The sequence below is a fragment of the Pygocentrus nattereri genome, chromosome 24 (assembly GCF_015220715.1).
Source record: "Pygocentrus nattereri isolate fPygNat1 chromosome 24, fPygNat1.pri, whole genome shotgun sequence".
Lineage (NCBI taxonomy): Eukaryota > Metazoa > Chordata > Actinopteri > Characiformes > Serrasalmidae > Pygocentrus > Pygocentrus nattereri.
The window spans coordinates 5,147,657-5,168,195 of record NC_051234.1 but is presented as its reverse complement, the minus strand read 5'-3'; the positions used below and the strand labels follow the sequence as shown (position 1 = coordinate 5,168,195).

The 20,539-nt window shown below is 37.7% G+C and overlaps 1 protein-coding gene across 1 annotated transcript; it reads left to right on the top strand.

The window, feature by feature from the left end:
* The first annotated feature begins 9,849 nt into the window (after nucleotides 1-9,849).
* Nucleotides 9,850-20,477, top strand: LOC119262338 (IgGFc-binding protein-like). Its single transcript, XM_037533785.1, has 7 exons — nucleotides 9,850-9,867; nucleotides 10,028-10,075; nucleotides 16,097-17,278; nucleotides 17,357-17,697; nucleotides 18,427-19,000; nucleotides 19,146-19,750; nucleotides 19,872-20,477. The coding sequence occupies exons 2-7, from the start codon at nucleotides 10,030-10,032 to the stop codon at nucleotides 20,475-20,477; spliced, it is 3,354 nt and encodes a 1,117-aa protein (XP_037389682.1). The 5' UTR covers nucleotides 9,850-9,867; nucleotides 10,028-10,029.
* The last annotated feature ends 62 nt before the right edge of the window (nucleotides 20,478-20,539 follow it).

Sequence of the window (20,539 nt, the reverse complement as noted above, 5' to 3'; positions counted from 1 at the left end):
TGGCTATTGTAATCTAATGAGCTTTAGGGGTTGCAGCTCAGGGTCCTGTCCACCACTGGAAACTGCTGTAGGCTTACATTGATGGAGGTTTGTGTAGGTCTAGATTATGTGTAGTTTTGTAGGAAATTTCATTGCTTCTACTGTTAATTTACAACCAGCATGGGATCGCTGATGTAGCTAGATAGCTCTCGTTAATTACTACAGTTCTTTTTACTTAGCCTAACTTGACATCTGGATGGTGTTTAGACTTTGTCATTCAAATTAACACCGTACAGTGTGCATTAGAACGCAATTTTGTTGCCTTGGCTCAGAGCAGATCAGTAATACAAGTAATACAATGTAGTACAAAGTACAATGTAGTACAAAGTGTAGTGCAATGTAAACATATGTATGTCAGCAGACAAATAATTTTTAAATAAGTATATGTACAAGAGTATATTGCACTGGAGGTCCCATGTATGAGGTAATCAGAAAAAAAGAAAGAATTGGAGCAGCATGTTATTTAGAGATGAAGCTTTGAGGCTTTTCTCTGATTGTGCTGGAAAATGCATTGAAGCCTCAGAGTATTGAAATAGTGACATCTTGTGGTCTGTGTATATTACAGCAAGCACAAGATCATTAGTCAAGCTACTTCAGATAAAGCACCAGCACACATAATTCTCAGAAAAATCTCAGAAATAGGTTTTCAGTTCATTTCATTCAGTTACCAAAGAGTGCAAATAAATGTATGAGTCAATCCTCTTATCAAGGTGATATAACAGCATAACTGTTTTGGCTCCACAGTACCAGCCACAACTGAAGATACGGATGTCAACCAAGTGATTAATATACAGGCAGAAGATTGGATGAATAAGAATGTGTGTTGGCAAACAGTTAAAATTTCACAACATCATATGTATATAAAAAAATACACATATAACAGTGTACATATTTATTTTACATTTATGGCATTTGGCTGGCGCGCTTATCGAGAGCGACTTACAATTTGATCATTTTACATAGGTAGGCCAAAGCGGTGCTAGGAGTCTTGCCCAAGGACTCTTATTGGTATAGTGTAGGGTGTTTGCCCAGGTGGGGATTGAACCCCAGTCTACAGTGTAAAAGGCAGAGCTGGTAACCACTACACTACCCAACCACCTACACATGCATGTGTACACATGCATGACTACATTAGCTAGGGGGATGTACATAACAGTACTAAAATCTTAAAGTACATGCATGCTTTGACAGTTCTAATAGCTCTTTTTGTTAAAGAGGGCCTTAATTTTTTACATAATGTTCCATCTCCTTTTCAAAAGCAACAAAAAATGGGCCTTTTGCCTGAGAATGTATTTTAATGAATATAAAACTTTATATCCTTTTTAAGATTTATCATATATACATGTGTGTATTTAGCTCTACGATTCACCAAAAGACCAAATCATAAACAATACTTCACATCATTATTATGAAAAATGAAAGTACTGAGGTTTTGGCATTTTTTACATATTGTCAAGTGACAGTTACTACAGAATGAACAAGTTATTTCAACGTTATGTTTAAATTTTCTAAAGTACATTTTTAAGAAGTAAAGTAAGGTTTTATGTATAAGTTAAGCTGTTATTTCTTTAACATTATTAATAATTAGATATCTTTTATGAATTATCCAGATGTCACCACATTGGCAGACGGTGGAAACAGTATAAAGTCAAGAGAAGATGGAGGCAATTTCAATCATAAGGAGACAACCACATTCAAAATGTATTTTCATGCAAAAACAACTGTACTTTTTACCTAACTGAGATGTGTTTGAAAACATTTGCAGAAGGGCCCTTTATTCACATGCACACATGTCCACCTACCTTGTACCTACTGTATAGGTGCACTAGGTTTATTTACAGACTGAAGCCCAGCTCTTAAAAGACCTCCATTTATCAATAGAAAGGGACCAGTACAAGACCACCACTGGCCAGATATTATGTGGGTCCATTCACAGCACACCAGTAGTGTGTGTGTGTGTGTGTGTGTGTGTGTGTGTGTGTGTGTGTGTGTCAGGGAAGGTGGTGTTGCTGAAGCTTTTACACAGAGTAAAATCAAAAACCCAAATAATATCTGGTCAGTGGTAGTCCTTTGGGGGTCACTTTCCAATGATGGATAGTTAAAGGGGGGCTGATGAAATTTTCCTCAGCAGATGAGCTACAGCCTGTAACTGCTGATATAACTACAAAGTGTCTCTAATCCACTTTCTTTGCTCATATCGTGAATGGTTCTGGTTAGATAACGCTAGCCAACATGCCAATGGGCTAAAAATCCAGCTAACATAAAGGAACTGCCTGAACTCGGCTGCTGTGCGGCATTCTTGGCGTTTTGGCACACATTTGGGACAGAGACAGATGATGCTTGGCGATTGATGTTGAGGTAGATTCCACCCGTATTGAGGCAGATCCCGCAGAGGCGGGAAGAGCGTGCTTAGAGCCGCTTCTGTAAACTTCGAAAGGCTTCAAAACACGTCTGGTAAGTAAACAATTGGATTATTTGATGTACCAACAGTTTTTCAGTCAGTTTTACATTCACTCAAACCTAAACCTATGATTTGTAAGTGTTGTACTTTATATGTTAAAATGAAAATGAGCATCACTTGCTAACAGTCAGTTAAGTTAGCTCGCTGTTATGTGTTGTAGCTAACCTATCTAGACTAGCGAGTCACCACTTTTAGATAACTTAAGCTAACCTAAATGTTTGCTCTGACAAAATAATAAGACAAAGCTTTAAAAAATACCATTTTAAGCATGGAATGGGCTCAAATGTATATCCCATTTTAATAAGATAGGTTATGTATGTACATATGTTAGAGTTAGCTAACTAGCTAATCACATACCAAGTATAATTTGGGTGGTGTTACTGGACACAGCAGTGATGTTGACAGTCTAAACACTGTGGCCACTCACTGTCTACTCTATTAGAAACTCCTACCTTGTTGGTCCACCTTGTAAATGGAAAGGTAGGTTAAAGATGATAGGTTAGCTCATCTGTTGCTGCAAAGTTTGTGTTGATCATCCAGTAATCCCTTATCAGTGAAAGCCAGTATTGGCTTTTTTTGGCATTCACACCTGGTCCTGTTTGAGGTCCTGATCATTGATGAAGGAGGTGAAAGGGTTAACGCATTATGCAGAGAAGCAGATAACCTGCAATCTGCAATTGCAGAACTAAAAAGTGCACTTATATATTAAATGGACCTGATTTAGTGGACAGTTAGCATAGATATAAGGTAACTGTACATAATTAAGTGGGCAGTGAGTGTATACATATAATCAAGTACGATGGGGAACTACACTCACCAATTTAGTTTGTAAGTTTGGTAAACACCACTGCCGTGTTCACCTGCGTTGTACTGTAGAGCTCTTCTTTACATATTTACCGTTTTACTGTAGAGCTGGACACTAACTGTGTCCTTAAGTTTAATGACACAACTTAATTTCCTAATACTGATTTCAGATTTTTATAAAATTAATAAAATTAATATTTTATTTTATTTTATTTTCAACCCTAACTTCAGTTTAGTGTTTAGTGTTTAGTGAGTGAGAATGTAATGGTTACATTAATTCCTTTTTTTAATGTTAAACAAAGAAATAAAAGTTAGTGCAACTCAAAGAGATTTGTTCAAGACTAGCTGTGCAACACATGCTGTGCAACACTAGCTGTGCAACACATGCTGTGCAACACTAGCTGTGCAACACATCTCAGTGCAACACATTCTCATGTCAGACCAACTACATAATTTTAGTGTTGACAAAAAAAAATCAGTCAGTGTAACTAACCATTTGTAAAAGTTGAGTGAACAAGAAAAACTTTTTTTTTCTTTTTCTTTTCTTTTTTTTTACAGTGTGTAAAAACAGCCATTAAATAAAATTTTCCATTTTGTATTGGACTACTGCTCAGGGGATTACGTGAGTAGCAGTGGACTGATCCAGGCAAAAAAGTGAGACTTTTTAGAACTTTTTTTTTTCATTAGGCATATTAACAGAATAATTACATGAAGTGCCAACCAGTAACAGCAAGGACCCAATAAAGGTTTGAGTTTAAGCAGTGAGATTTTATTACAATGGTAACCATTGACAGACTTAGATTGACCAGTGATTACTGGTAACATAAGTATTTCATTAACCAATGAGAAGTATTACATGAACCAATGATACTCAATGACAAAATAAAACAATTAAACTAAACAAAGTTAACCAAAGACGGTAAGTTTTAATTAAACAATGATAACCAATAACATAAATATTTAGATCAAGCAGTGATAACCAGTGACAGAAGTATTAAATTAACTGGCAATAACTGATGACATAGGTGTTAAACAATGGTTAACTGATCGTAATTTTGTTTACATATTGTCAATTTAATTATGTGAGTCTGGTCTTTTCATTTTCAGGAATGAAATAACAAATAATAAAAAAGAAATAAAAATCACATACACTGGTATTATGAATTAAAACTATTAGGCCCATAAAATTGGTATGAGCAATATTTTCATATCAGTTGGGCTGTGTGTTTGAAAAAAGTAGCTGAGCAGTCACTGCTTCCGACAAAGCAACTACATTTTGCTATGTAAATACTGTAACACACCACACAAAGTATTTTCATTTACACTCCTGCTTATCCTGAGCTTACAATTGCTTGTAAATTGCCAAACATAACTGGTTGAGGTTCAGTCACCTGAAATATGGGTTTTCAAGGTTGTCAGTAGGCAAATGTGTTAGAACAACATTTGCAGATGCTAATAGGAAAATGAGTCCTTAAACATCTACCACCTCCTCATGTACACTATGGGAACAAGATCCAACAAGACTTCAAAAATTATTGAGTGTCCTTTTTAGATGAAACTAGAACTGAATAGACTCTCTGTGCCATATCAACACCATATCATTGATGTAGCAGCAGCAAATACATTCAGTAGATTATTAAGACACTTTTAATTAATTGGGTAATTGAAAGGTTTTATAATCTGCTGAGTTCAGCTGTTTGTTTGCTTTATTTGGAGTATCCAAATGTATATATGTACATCCCCACTTCCAATGAAGTTGGGACGTTGTGTAAAACATAAATAAAATCAGAATACGATGATTTGCAAATCCTTTTCCACCTATATTCAATTGAATACACTACAAAGACAAGATATTTAATGTTAAAATGGGTAAACTTTGTTTTTTGCAAATATTCACTCATTTTGAATTTGATGCCTGCAACACGTTCAAAAGAAGTTGGGACAGGGGCAACAAAAGACTGGGAAAGTTGAGGAATGCTCAAAAAACACCTGTTTGGAACATTCCACAGGTGAACAGGTTAATTGGAAACAGGTGAGTGTCATGATTGGGTATAAAGGGAGCATCCCTGAAAGGCTCAGTCGTTCACAAGCAAGGATGGGGCAAGGTTCACCACTTTGTGAACAACTGCATGAGCAATAGTCCAACAGTTTAAGAACAATGTTTCTCAGTGTGCAACTGTAAGGAATTTAGAGATTTCATCATCTACAGTCCATAATAGTCCATTACAGTCCAAGGTTAGGTTAATGGAAATACCAAATCAAGTCTGTTTAACATACACTGTTAGAAATAAAAGGTACCATACAAGTACATGATTCGTTCATCAAGGTACACGCTGTGTAAACATTCCCTCAAAGGTGCAAAAGCAGTTTTAAGGTCCAATTGTGTTCCTTAAATAAGTTTTTCCTAGTGGAAAAGTAGATACTTATGTCTTTTTATAAACTAATGTTTTATAACGGAACCATATAATAAAAGCCTGGAGATGAGACAGGATGTGTGGAGTCAGTACAACTTAGAAAATATAATTTCAGTGGATTCTGGTTATTATGATTAACAGTTATGTTCCCTGACTAAAGGTACAGAGATGTACCCCTGAGGGTCACACCACAGTGACAAGAAGGGTACTGCCCCAGTGATAGTGTCGTACCTTTTTTTGAGAGTGTAAAATATCAACTATACACTCACCGGCCACTTTATATTTTTATGCTAGTGAAAGGTTGGGCCCCTTTTGCCTTCAGAACTGCCTTAATTCTTCATGGCATACTTTCATCAAGGTGTTGGAAACGTTCCTCAGAGATTTTGGTTGGTTATTTGAGTTCCTGTTGCCTTTCTATCATCTGGAACCAGTCTGCAAATTCTCCTCTGACCTCTCACATCAACAAGGCATTTTCATCCACACAGCTGACCGCTCACTGGATATTTCCTCTTTTTCGGACCGTTCTCTGTAAACCCTTGAGATGGTTGTGTGTGAAAATCCCAGTAGATCAGCAGTTTCTGAAATACTCAGACCAGCCCGTCTGGCACCAACAACCACACCACGTTCAAAGTCCCTTAAATCTCCTTTCTTCCACGTTCTGATGCTCGGTCTGCACTTCAGCAAGTTGTTTTGACCACGTCTACATGCCTAAATGCGCTGAGTTGCAGCCATGTGATTGGCTATTTGTGTTAACGAGCAACAGAATGTACCTAATAAAGTGGCCTGTGAGTGTACATCTACTTAATGTAAGTAATGTACATAAATAGTACATCTTCATGATATTTACCTTAGTGCATCCATTTGTTGTTGATGTGTTACTGACGATCGGTTAAGAGTTTATTCATCATCTACAAAGGACCACTCAAAATAAAATGTTACACAAATCCTGACGTGTCTAAGCTGTCAAACAGGTTGCACAATGAAAAATGAGTGAAGAAATATGAGGCTGACCAATTTGCATGTTTTTCTTTTCAGAATGCTGTTCAACACCCATGCTTCACGGAACAGGACCCCCATGGCAGCAGTGGTTACATAAAAAAAGTAACAGTGACTGGACAATACCTTCTTCTACTTTTTCCCATTTATTATTTTGCTGCCATATTTTTGTCCACATGTTTGACTTGTAAATGACCCCTGGGTGTGAGTGACTGTCTGTGTCTGTCTGTCTGCCCTGCGATGGACTGGCGACCTGTCCAGGGTGTATCCTGCCTTCCGCCCAAAGAGTGCTGGGATAGGCTCCAGCACCCCCCCGCGACCCTGACGGAGAAGCGGCTTAGAAAATGGATGGATGGATGGATGTTTGACTTGTTTGATTTGATCAGAAATGGTGTGATTTTTTCCCCCACATGAATGAATAGAGTGCAAAAGTTTATGCACTCAGCTTATATTATGATGATAGAAATCCATTAGTAATACCCTATTAATCATGTCATTTACCATCGCAAACACCAGCAGTCCCCTAACAATCACCAGAGATACTAAAGGAGCTGACTAGAAACCCCTTAGGAACCCTCTATGGTACAATAGCAGCCACTTAGTGTTATAGCAGTGCTCTTTTCTATGAGTATCACAAGACTTTTTTTGTCTAAGTCTGCCTCATACCCAGCCCCTTTGTCAGTTTTAATGAAAACATTTTGTGTAACCATTTTAATGAGTCTGTCTGCTTTTATTCTCATAATTTCTATGTGAAGGTCTTTATAAAACATATATAAATGCTTTACTTGAGGCTCTCTCAAAATCTATTAAGGTATGTTATTGTTCCTGCAAACTGCTGGTGGTTGTTATTGTCTTTTAAACAAACATAAAAAACTGAAAATGATTAATTATGCAATTGCTGAAGTTGTCTTCATCAAAATTAGGCTATGTAACCTTTGTGCTCTGCTTCTTTACAATTTAATAATAACATAATGGCACACGCTACTAATATAGTCCTGAGCTTGTCAGCTCACAAATTGTTTAAGCAATAGATCACAAGAGGGAGTTTGTTGATTTGTTATTTGTGACAACACACAACCTTGAGTGTTCTATTGCTTTTATACAACAGTTGAACAAATAAAGTAAGAAATAAATAAATTGGGCCGCGAACAAGGCGTTTAATGTTTTAATGTTAGCAATTCCTTCTGTCAAATTATGGTTCCTTAACAAGCAAACAATTCCCAAATTGTCATTACCACTGAGCGAGCTTTTCAGTCTGCAGCTGTGACAGAGGAAGAGCTAAACAACCTGAAGTTAGACAGAAATTAACCAAATACCATTCGCCAAACATGTAGTCTCAATCAGTTTGAGCCATAAAACTGACGCAATATCAAGTTCAGCTCAGTTTCGTCAATTTTTGCTAAATCAATATTAATGTTATTTTGTTCTAGCCAGTTTGTAAAGCATTTTACAGCCCATTTTGTTTGCCGAAGGGTATTCGGACCAATCTAATGAACATAAAGCTGTTTTACAATCAAAAAAAGCTGGTAAACCAACCATTTAATAGTAACATAAGTCTGAAAAACATCATTTTTGATGAGGACTATTCAAAACTGATAAAACTGATAAAACAATGTTGCAGGCTTCAAACAATTAATTCATAACAGTTTAGTGTAAAAAACATTTTAAAGGATTTTTCAGAAGCCTGGTTCCTATCACCACTGATGTGAACAATTGTGGCCTGGTAAGAATCTCTTAAGCACATCAAACAACTTTCACATCAATCTGCTCTCAGTGACGTTGTGTACATCCAAACAAATGAATACAGTAGAAATTTCAATTTAAGGGAAAGTGACAGCACTTAATTGTTAGAAATACCCATCCCAAAACAACTCCAGGACCATGAAAAGCTGCAGAACAGTACAGAGGAAGGCAGCCATAGAAAATACACAGAAATTACATTACAATGTAGGATGTTTAAAATATGCTATAAAGCTGTTGGGTATCACAGTGTACCTCTGACTGGACTATATTTGTGTATTAAACATGGTGACCCCTGGCTCCTATCACCACTACTGTAAAGATATCTGAATCTATACAACACACCATTTCACACCAAACCACACAGAATGACTGTGTTTACGTCTCAAACACTGAATTACACAGAAATTGGTGAGACTCCCCTGCAAGTTAAGCCTAGCACAGCAAGGAAGCACCTTTGACGTTCTAACTCTTTGTCTCCATCAATGTAATTAGGTCATTTTGGTGCTGGGTGTGAGGCAATTTGTTCCGTCATCACAGCCTTTAACGATTCGTTTATCACTGAAACTTAAATCGTGATAACGTTAACAATACAATTTAGCATGTAGGCCTAGATGACACTATTTTAGTTTGTAGGGACGCTCTGAGTTTGGTGTCTATGCAACACACATTTCAGGATGTAACTACATGCAAAGGATATGCAGCATGTATAAGATTTGATTCCATTCAAATGATTTGTCTGAATACATTTGGTGACAGGTACATGGGTGAAAAATCGAGTGGTGCTACAAATTCGAAACGAGCAATAAGAAATGAAGTACAGGCTTTTAAAGTAATGAGCACAGTCTATTTTTTAATCCATGTAGTTACTAAGTCCATATTCCTAGAGCGCAAGCCATAAACATCAAAAGAGCATGCAAAAATTGGAAGAAACTAGATGAATGAAGTCAAATTCTGATGTGCCTTTGCTGATGGACATGAGCCAGGTTTTATGTAAGAGTGTTCAAAAGGTCTTTGACTTATTCCCCGAGGCTAAAAGGAAAAAGGGAAAAGGGTAAATACTTGCATGTCAACATTTTGATACACAACTGAATACACACACCAAGTTATTCAAATTCTTCCCACCTTTATGTATATTTGCTGTGGTGGACTTTCGACATTACTCACTTAGCCATTTCACTCACGTGGAACCAAAAGCTGCCCGCAGTTGTACTGGTAATATGAAAATTTTCATTTGGGTATTTGTTTTATTTCTGCTTACTTTCTTCTCCCTGACACATGTACATAAGCATAATTATGTTTATATGAATAGGGATATGACACTCATTAGATCCTGTTTCTGATAAGTGCTTAAATAAACATGATAATATATGAAACACGATGATCAGAGCCATCACTCATTGAAGGTCACAGGTATGTACGCGCCTCACTTTGATTGTGAAAATATTGCTTGTGTAATTACGATTATGTTATATTTATTATAAATATAAATGTATCTATTCATTATGAACAGCTGAATCCATCATAAAATGTCATTAATAGATTAAAAAAGCTTTTCCTGTTTTTTTTGCAGTCATGGGGACTCAAATTCTGCTCTGTTTTGGCATTCTTGCAGTAACAGGTAAGCTGATCTTTCTGTTATTCTATTAACATTAATACAACATTTTTTTAGTCAAAATGATGTATTAGGAGAATACAACTGAAGAAATCATTTTTGTGAAGTTGACAGGGATGCAATATCTACTCTCACCATTAATTATTTCTATTACAATTCATTGGTTTGTTACAGACTGGCCTTCAGCCAGTTCATAACAAACAATTGAGGGAGACGAGTGCAAGTTGTAGCAAAGACTTGTCTTTATTTTCAAGTTAAGCTATTTAAAACCAAAGCACAAAGATAGCACTACTGACATGAGCAAGCCATTAATGGTTAAGGCTCATCCCAGATAGCCCACTTGCTGAATCCCCGAATGCATTAGCAAGAGCGGCAAAGAAAAAAAAAGCTCTAGCACTCCACACTGGAAAGCCTTTTAAACACCTGTGTGTCAAGCTCTGGCTCCCCATTTCACTTGCAGCACATTCAGGGCAGAACAAACCAGATGGCCCAGAGGGTCGTCACAGGTTCAAATGGTTCAAATGTAAAATTTCATGACAAATTAAGTAAATTGTTAAATCACTTAAGTGTAATTAATATTTTTAGTACATACATAGCCATAACAGTTTCAAAAATAGACAAACAAGCAAGCATGTAGTGTATTTGAGAGCTAGAAAACAAGCAAATTCTTTGCTAAATATGATTATAACTAATTTGAGTTCATTCTAACATCTCAAAATTGATGGAGATGAATCACCACATTTAGAATGATACTCCATGATGCACTGCTTTGTTTTTATGAGCTAAAATTTAAACCTGTTCAGTATCCAGGAGCATTTGAGAAGATATTGAGCTCCAGTGTATTTATTGGGATCTGTGGTTTGCTATGTTGAATCTTGTACTTTAGCATTGTGGTTAAGGCTGTGGTATACAAGTCTATACAAGTGCGCTATATTATCTTCAGGATCTGGTGTGGGTCCAAGCTTTTTACTACTAAGACACTGTGTGGTCCCTGTTTAAATTTTCAAGTTATAAATTATCAAGGCTAATTATCAAGCAAACACTAAAAGGCTTAATAAAAAAACACCTTTGTCTTGTCCTACGTCTATTCAAATCAACCAGCAACATCAGAAATAGATGCCCATATAAAAAAAAAGCGAATGGTTCTTACATGACTAGCAAGTGTATTTCTTACTTATCACATACATTAATATTACATGATATTTTCTTATTACAGAGACACAGAAATAAAAAGCTTTAACTTGATATCCACTAAACTGATTTCTTAAATGCCACCAGCACACCATTTACCTTGGCACAGATTTGAATCGTCAAACAAATAGCTTCATGCGTACTACAAATCCTGGTGTACCTACAGTGTGTCAGTAGAAACACTTACTGTCTTGGGACTGTCAAAGGACTGTTAGCTTTGGGAAGTAGTAGCTCAGCTTAGACATCAATTGAAACACTATGACTGATATAAAGGGCTTAAACTAATTCAAGTAGTCAGACTAGCTTATCTCACATAAAAGCAAAAAAATGAGTATAGTAAACATCTGTTAGCACTAAATCTGAAATTTGAGTTTAATTATAAAGTGAATGGGAGACATGTGTTGTACAGTGTTTCAAAGATGCACTGGTTAGAGGATGGGATCCACATTCAGGTTCTGTATCTGGGGAAGAGGAAAAGTATTACAACTTCTCTCCTTACAGTACCTGAGGACATGGTTCGAGTAGAGTTAAATCACAGTACTTTTACATGAGTTTGTTATAGGATAAAATGCTGTGTTTGATACCTGAGCCAGCTATTTTAGCTAATATAAGGCAATATTCACAGTAAGGTAATAGTTCATCACTCACTTTGGGTGATATGGTAAAAACTGTGAAAAACAAAATGCACCAGTAGTGCCACATCAAAAAAAATAAAATACTGTCAAACTAATTAGAATGATGTTTATTTAACATTTCACCAAATTTCCTTTGGGATCAGTAAAGTATCTATCTATCTATCTATCTATCTATCTATCTATCTATCTATCTATCTATCTATCTATCTATCTACATAGTTTTTATGTAACGCTGATGATGGTAAAATAGTGATAAATCTAAAAATTCTTTGGGGACCACTTTGCCTTAGAACACCCCTAATGTGTCCCTCCACCATAAATGGAGTAAAATTAATTGATTTGAAATATGTTTAACCCTAAACTTCATCTCAAAGTTTTAAAACAATGTCTCAGACATCAGGCAGAGTATTCATAGCCATTTCACATAATACCTTTCTGTGAGGAAGGTTTTGGAGACATTTAACTCCTCAGATGTCTGGTTCCTATCATCATCACTGTGAACATTTCTGACTCTGACATGTTAACCATACAATTATGCAGAAATAAAAAAAAATTGGTGAAGTCCCCCCTTAAATCACATAGCTGACCTGAGGTGTGTTAATAATCTTTATGTTTTTACATATTATTATTTGGCACTTTAAAAAAGGTTTTGGCACCTGATTTTTTTTCTTTCAGGAGCCAGTGACTCCTTAAGATGGAGCCTTAGTTAAATTAGAGAAATTATGCTCTCTTTGCAATGATAAATGCAGCTCAGTGTCTCAGTGTTCTTTGCATATTAAAGATACCCACAATATACTCAGAAAAACATATTGTGATGTAAAATATTACAATAAATGATGAAATATTTTATCGCCCAGGCCTATGTGTCACAATTATATTAGCATTCAAATAATCCACCCATTATTTTACAATTAATCAAGCAATTTGACTTTTTTAAGGGCAAAAAAAAAAAAAGAATTTAACTGAACAGTAACAGACTTTGCATCACTTTACAGGTATCATAATACACCAGAAAAGAGAAAACTGGGATGCTTTAAAATATAATTATAATATCTAGAAAATGCATCACCAGTGAATATTATTGTGTAGCCGTGTTTAATAAAGAAACTTTCTTTTTAAAAGTAGTCTTTGTTTATCTAATTACCACACCTAAAAAAAACTTACTTTTGTTCCCTGCTGTCAATGATACAGACAAAAGCGACTTGTGTGCTAATAGCTCCCCCTTGTGGACAATCTTCAGTCTGCAATTTGAACAATAATCAGAATTGTCCTATTATTACCATCAACGAATCATGGACTAATCATTCATTCTGAAGGTAGAATTTTAATTAAAAATGCTTATTTTTCATAATTTTTTAACCCACCATTAATGGGCAGCTTTGTGAAATCTGATGCCTTAAACAGAAACATTTCAGGAAGGGTGTGATGCCAGGGAGCGAGGAGGTGGATGGATGTGCTGAGATAAGCAACTTTTATTATGGGCAAATCCAGGATCGTGGTCAAGCCAGTCCAGGTTCCAATAATCTATACCGAGCTTGGGGTGGACAGACATAACTAAGAACACCAAAATCCAAAATTGAACAGAACAGAACAAGCCAAACAAATAACAGCTAAACATCAAACATGTAACAAAAAAGATCTCAACCAAAGACCTGCAACCACACAGGGGAAAACACAGGGCTTAAATACATGAGGGGAAATGAGGGACAGGTGGAAACACAGGTGGAGACAATCAGGGGCGGAGTCACGAAACAAGGGGCTGGACTAGGATCAAAACAAAAAGCACGTGGACTAGACCCAAACAAATGCACATGGAAGATCAAAAAAGCACATGGACCGGACTGGGAGGGGCCAATCGTGACAAGGGGTTTGGTGACTAATCATATGTACATGATGTTCGCCCTACTTTTGGAGCCAGTCAGTTGTTGACTTTAATGTTGCTTACAAAAACTAGAACTCCGTAGTCACCCCAATATTTTCTATAAATACATGCTCAAAATCTCAAAGTCAAACCACACATAGGTTTACAATGAGGGCTCATAGACTTGTTGGTTTAGGACACAGTATGATTTACTGCAAACTGATGGCGTAACAACACATTTTGACACTGTGGTGCTGCAATGTAGAATATGATCATGTGCATCATGGAGATGAGATCTGATTTTTTTTTTACAGAACTCTCTCTTTAACAGTAATATCAAGTTTTGCTTTAGTTATGCTGCTGCAAGTTATTTGCAAGCATATAGCCTACTCAAATAAGGAATATTTTCAGACTGGAAATACAGAAAAAAGCAAGACAATTCAAGTAATTTTCAGTAAGCAACTTATTAATCTTATGTATCTCTTATGTAGTTCTTTGTTTTATTTGTACTCTTTCAAATTATCATTATAACAGTACTTTGTATTTATTGCTCTTTGCCCCTGAACGTCGGTTAGCTCACCAAAATAGCAACAGGAATGGTAAATTACTATCTACACTTTTCAAGCGTAATTATGTTAGTGTTTTTCTAAGATTATCCAATGAGCTGCATGACAGACTGTATGTTTAGTCTATTTCCATAAATGTTTGTCAAATTGCCACTATTTCTGTAAATTTGAGGGAAGAATATTCAACTGTGTCATCATCAACAAATCCTTACTAGGATTATCCAGAACAACACAGGACATTTAAATCTGAACATGTAGGCTTGTTTTCCTAAATTACTCTATTATTATTATTATCATCTTTTATTACTAGTATGTAACTAGATAAAGTCTTGCATACATGCAGGACATACAACCATACCATGGCCACTAGCACACCCCAACACCATCAGAGATGCTGGCTTTTGAACTTTGCGCTGATAACAATCCGGACAGTCCTTCCTCTTTGGCCCGGAGGACATGACGTACATGATTTAAAAAAAAAACATTTGAAATGTGGACTCGTCAGACCACAGGACTCTTTTCCACTTTGTGTCAGTCCATCTCAGATGAGCTCGGGCCCAGAGAAGCCGGCGGCGTTTCTGGGTGTTGTTGATTTATGGCTTTCGCTTTGCATGGCAGAGTTTTAACTTGCACTTGTAGATGGAACGACGAACTGTGTTCACTGACAGTGGTTTTCTGAAGTGTTCCTGAGCCCATGTGGGAATATCCATTGCAGAATGATGTCGGTTTTTAATGCAGTGACACCTGAGGGATCGAAGGTCACAGGCATTCAATGTTGGTTTTCTGCCTTGCTGCTTACTTGCAGAGATTTCTCCTGATTCTCTGAATCTTCTGATGATATTATGGACTGTAGATGATGAAATCCCTAAATTCCTTGCAATTGCATGTTGAGAAAAATTGTTCTTAACAATGTTGCTCACAAAGTAGTGAACCTCGCTGCATCCTTGCTTGTGAATGACTGAGCCTTTCAGGGATGCTCCCTTTATACCCAATCATGACACTCACCTGTTTCCAATTAAACTATTCACCTGTGGAATGTTCCAAACATTCTTTTTTGAGCATTCCTCAACTTTCCCAGTCTTTTGTTGCCCACATCCCAATTTCTTTGGAACGTGTTACAGGCATCAAATTCAAAATGAGTGAATATTTGCAAAAAACTATAAAGTTTATCCATTTGAACATTAAATATCTTGTCTTAGTAGTGTATTCAATTGAACATAGATTGAAAAGTATTTGCAAATCATCGTATTCTGTTTTTATTTATGTTTTACACAACGTCCCAACTTCATTGGAATTGGGGTTGTATATGTTTCACTATATATTAATCATATTTGCATTGTAAATGTTTCAGTGCCATATACTGGGTGTCATTTGTCAAACTGACATGACAGAGGTAAAACAGATAAAAATCTAAAGAATATAAGAATATAAGTTAAAAAAAAAACTTTTAAACATAGGTGGTTACAGAATTCTAATTATGCCTACATTCAAATTTCAGCTTTCTACCATCTGTTCAAGGGAACAACAAACAGACGGATGTTCTGTTGTTCACTGTTGTTTTGCCAATCAGGTTTTGAAAAATGAGTAGGTGGATAATGCACTGTACATTAATATTATTGTTCAGTCACTGTTTAATTACTATTTTTCCCAATTGGTGATAATAATTGATTAATAATTTGGCTCAGTTGTATTATTATTTGATATGTACACAATTTTGATAATCATTGTGCTATGCTTATTTGGAAAATAAAGCTAATATGCTTCCTTTCTCCAGCAGTCAGTGGATGTCCCAATGGCCGGGAGTTCATCACTGCTTTCATGCCCAATTACGTACCTATGCCTAACACCAAACCCACACTCTCTATCACAGCCCAGGAGTCTGAAGCTACTGTAGTAGTTGAGGTAAAGGGGCTAAACTTCAAACACACAGTGAAGATCCAAAAAGGGGCCACCACATGGATCGTCCTCCCACCAAGTACTGAGATTCACCAAGATGGAGTCTCGGCCAAAACAGTGCTAATTACAGCTGATGCAGACATCACGGTGGTGAGCTCTAACATCAAGCCATATACTGGGGACAGCAGTGTGATCTTCCCCGTTAACCAACTTGGCAGAAGCCATGTGGTCTTCACCCCAGATGGAGGACCAATGCAAAAGATTGTGGCCATCGTCAATGGCAGGGAGGCCAACACAGTTGACATCCTTCCATATTCAGACCTGATACTTAACAACATGAAACTCTTGCAGCGAGGGGTCAAAACAACCATTAGCCTGGCCCCCTATCAAGTTTATCTGCTGCGGAGTAAGAAGACGTTGACAGGAACTAGAATTGAGTCAAAGCTTCCCCTGGCTGTCCTTTCAGGACATGAATGTCTCAGCATTGAAGTTGCCTGTGAGCATGTCTATGAGCAGCTGGTGCCAGTAGAGGCCCTCTCTAATGAGTACCTGATTCCTGCCATGCACTTTCTCATTGGCAGGGATACAGCCAATGTGGTCGCAGTTGAAGACAACACAGATGTGACTGTCTTCCAGGGGCTCCTTTCCCAGAGCTACAAGCTCCGCGCTGGAGAGCTTCTTAACGTTGCGATTCAAAGACCGACCATAGTCCGAAGTAACAAAAAGATCATGGTTATGTTCACCAGCAGCAACCATCCTTATGATGAGTTCCTGACTAACATCATTCCCACATCCAGGATGTCCAAATCGTGGACAATTCACTCTCAAGATGATTACGAGAACTTTGCTGTGATTGTCTCAGAGGGACAGAACAGCAAGTCAGTTCTGGGCGTATTGCAGTGGAATGCTTTTCCTGCAAACAGTAAATATTCATGGGCTATTAAACAAATCGGATCAACGAAAGGGCCTATAACCATATCTGGAGACACACTACAAGCTGTCTATATTTATGGTGGGAAGCAGGCATGTGGCTATGGCACAACAGGAGTCTGCAACACAGGTAGCAATCAAGATATTTTCTTTAAATTATTTAAATAACGTAAGAAATGCCAACCATTGTTTCATTGGGGTTTTCCAGCTCCTCGGTTGCCCACACCTTCACCAGACCCATGTGCAGTCATTAAATGCCGTGAAAGAGAGCAGTGCCGGAAGGGAGTGTGCGTCCCCATTGAGTCAGCAACGTGTTGGGCTGTTGGAGACCCACATTACAGAACTTTCGATGGGAAGCTGTTTGATTTCCAGGGCACCTGCACCTACACCATGGCCACCACTACAAAGATTGAGCATGGCCTTGTCCCGTTCACTATTCTAGCGAAGAATAACCACAGAGGGAGCAACCAGGTGGCCTATGTGAGGACAGTATCTGTCAGCGTGTACAACCAAACAGTGGTCGCCAGCCAGCAAAGGGGTGTGGTTGAGGTAAGGGTAATGAACCATTGATTTGGGTATGAAGAGATTTTTAATTTTTTAACTTTAATACAGGGCTAAGAAGTGTCTATTTCTGCTTTTTAATCTATTTTTCTCATTGAATAAAATTACTTATAAAGAATATCTTTTAACTAAGCCAGAAATGTGTCATTTTTTAATTCTGTTTATGTCACAAACTAAATCTTGCAAAAATTTAAAAGTAGGTAAATGAAATAATGTTTTATTTTACCAAAATCATGTGTTTTGGTTTTGATTTAATCCTGTGAGTAATTGTCTTAATTTTTAATGTAACTATATTCTCATTACTCTTTTCTCTGTAACTATATCAGACTAGAGTTAAATTTTTTGCATACTAATTACACAACAACATTATATGTATTCTGTTACTACCTACGTCTGAACATATTAGAATACCTTACATTCCAGTACTCTTTACTACTCTGATGAAAATCATCCATGGCCCAAATAAGGCCATGCACATGTTAAAGGGGACAATACATTGCCAAAAAAACTTTAGATACTTTAGAGCAGTGGTTTCCAACCCTGTGTTTAGCGGTCCACTTTTTTTTTTTACCCATGTGAGTTGCAAGTTGGGTTGAAGCAAAAATGCAAAACTATCTGGGGGGCTCTGAGAATGAGGTTGGGAGCACTTACTTAAGAGTTAAGGAAAAGACAAAAGAATCGGTGACTGCAAATGCTTTGCTTCTATGCCTTTTCCAGGTGAATGGTGAAATCACATACTTGCCTATAACTCTAGCTGAAGGAAAGCTACAAGTGGTGCAGAGGGGCTGGAACGTGCATATAATAACAAACTTTGGCCTGGAGGTGAAGTATGACTGGAACATGATGTTCTACATCACGGTGCCCAGCACCTATTTCAGGTCCTTAGGTGGACTTTGTGGAAACTACAATGGTGACCAAAGGGACGAGTTTTCAAATCCCAAGGGAACAGTACTCACCACTGCACTGGATTTTGCCAAGAGCTGGAAAGTGTCTGACAAAGATGTGTTCTGTCATGATGACTGTGTGGGAAAGTGCCTGCTTTGCCCTGCTGAACTTCAAGTAAAGTACATGGAAGAGAAGCACTGTGGTCTTATGACAAAAGCAAATGGGCCATTTGCCACATGCCATAAAATTGTAAGTCCAAATATATATGTTAGTAATTGTGTATATGACGTGTGCATTAATAAAGGCATCAGAACCTTCCTTTGTGACAACATACGGAGCTATGTTGATGCTTGTATGGCAGCCGGGGTGAAGATCGATGCAAACTGGAGGGTGCTGTCAGATTGCCGTAAGTGATTCTCTGAACCAGTTTGATGATGCAAATGGTTATATGTTTACATTTCTTGAGATATAAGCAAATAAGTGCTAAATGGTGCTAAAGTAGTATGCACCATCTTTTTAACATTTATTCATGTCTTTCCTGATGTTAATAGCAATGCAGTGCCCAGGAAACAGTCATTATGAAGCATGTGGAACAGCCTGTGCTGCTTCCTGTGGGGATCGAGATGCACCAGCCAAATGTAAACAGCCTTGTGTGGAGGGCTGCCAGTGCAATACTGGCTTTGTCCTCAGTGGAGACAAATGTGTGCCGCTGAAGGAGTGTGGCTGTACCTATGAGGGCCGTTATTACCCACCCGCTAATACATTCTGGGGCGACAAGGCGTGCACCAAGAAATGTTCCTGCAATTCACAAACTGGACAGGTCACATGCACACCCACAAAGTGCAAGGCATCACAAGTCTGTGCCCTACGGAATGGTGTGAGAGATTGCTACCCTTTGTCCTACGGCCATTGCCAGGGCAGTGGGGACCCCCACTATCGAACCTTTGATGGGAAGACCTTTGATTTCCAGGGCACTTGCACCTATTACCTCTCCAAACTGGTTACCACAACTGATGCCTCACTGGTGCCCTATGAGGTTCTTGTCAAGAATGAAAACAGGGGCATGAACAAGGCTGTTTCCTTCACCAAGACAGTAGAGATTAAAATTTATGGATACACCATTATCCTAAGTAAACAGAACTATGGTAAAGTGATGGTAGGTGGCTTATCCTGTTAAATAAATAGCCAACAACATAAACTCATTTATCAGCTGAACACTGTTAAATCCTGCAAACAGAACCTATATCAGTAAAATTTGTCAATGTCTTTTTTCAAAGGTTAATGGCCTGTTTGTGAATCTGCCATTTGAAAAAAAGGAAGGGCGGCTGTCTGTTTTCCGCAGCGGCTACTTTGCCACAGTTAAGACAGATTTTGGCATGACTGTGATATTCAACTGGGACAGCTACGTATCAATCACTCTCCCCAGCACCTACAGCAACATGGTAGGAGGGCTCTGTGGAAACTGGAATGGCAATCAAAATGACGATATGACCATGCCCAATAAAATTATCACAACGAACCCAACTGTATTTGGAACCAGCTGGAAAGCCAGAAATTACTCTGGTTGCACGGAGGAGTGCCAGGGCAAGAAGTGCCCCAAATGTGATGCTGCTGAGCGGAAGAAGGACATATATACAAAGGGCTGCAGCCTTATTACAGATAAAAGCGGTCCATTTAAAGGATGCCATGCCAAAGTTAATCCTACCCAGTTCTATGAAGATTGTGTATATGACATGTGCATGTATGGTGGTCATACTACAGCCCTCTGCAATTCTCTTTCGGCCTACACAGCTGCATGCCAAACGGCACTCACCGTTGTGGAGAAATGGAGGAATAATAACTTGTGCCGTAAGTGCTTACTTCAAAGTATCCTAGCCAGCTGATCATATATAAACCACCATTTAAAAGTTTGGAATCATTGGCAATATTAATAATTATTTCATAT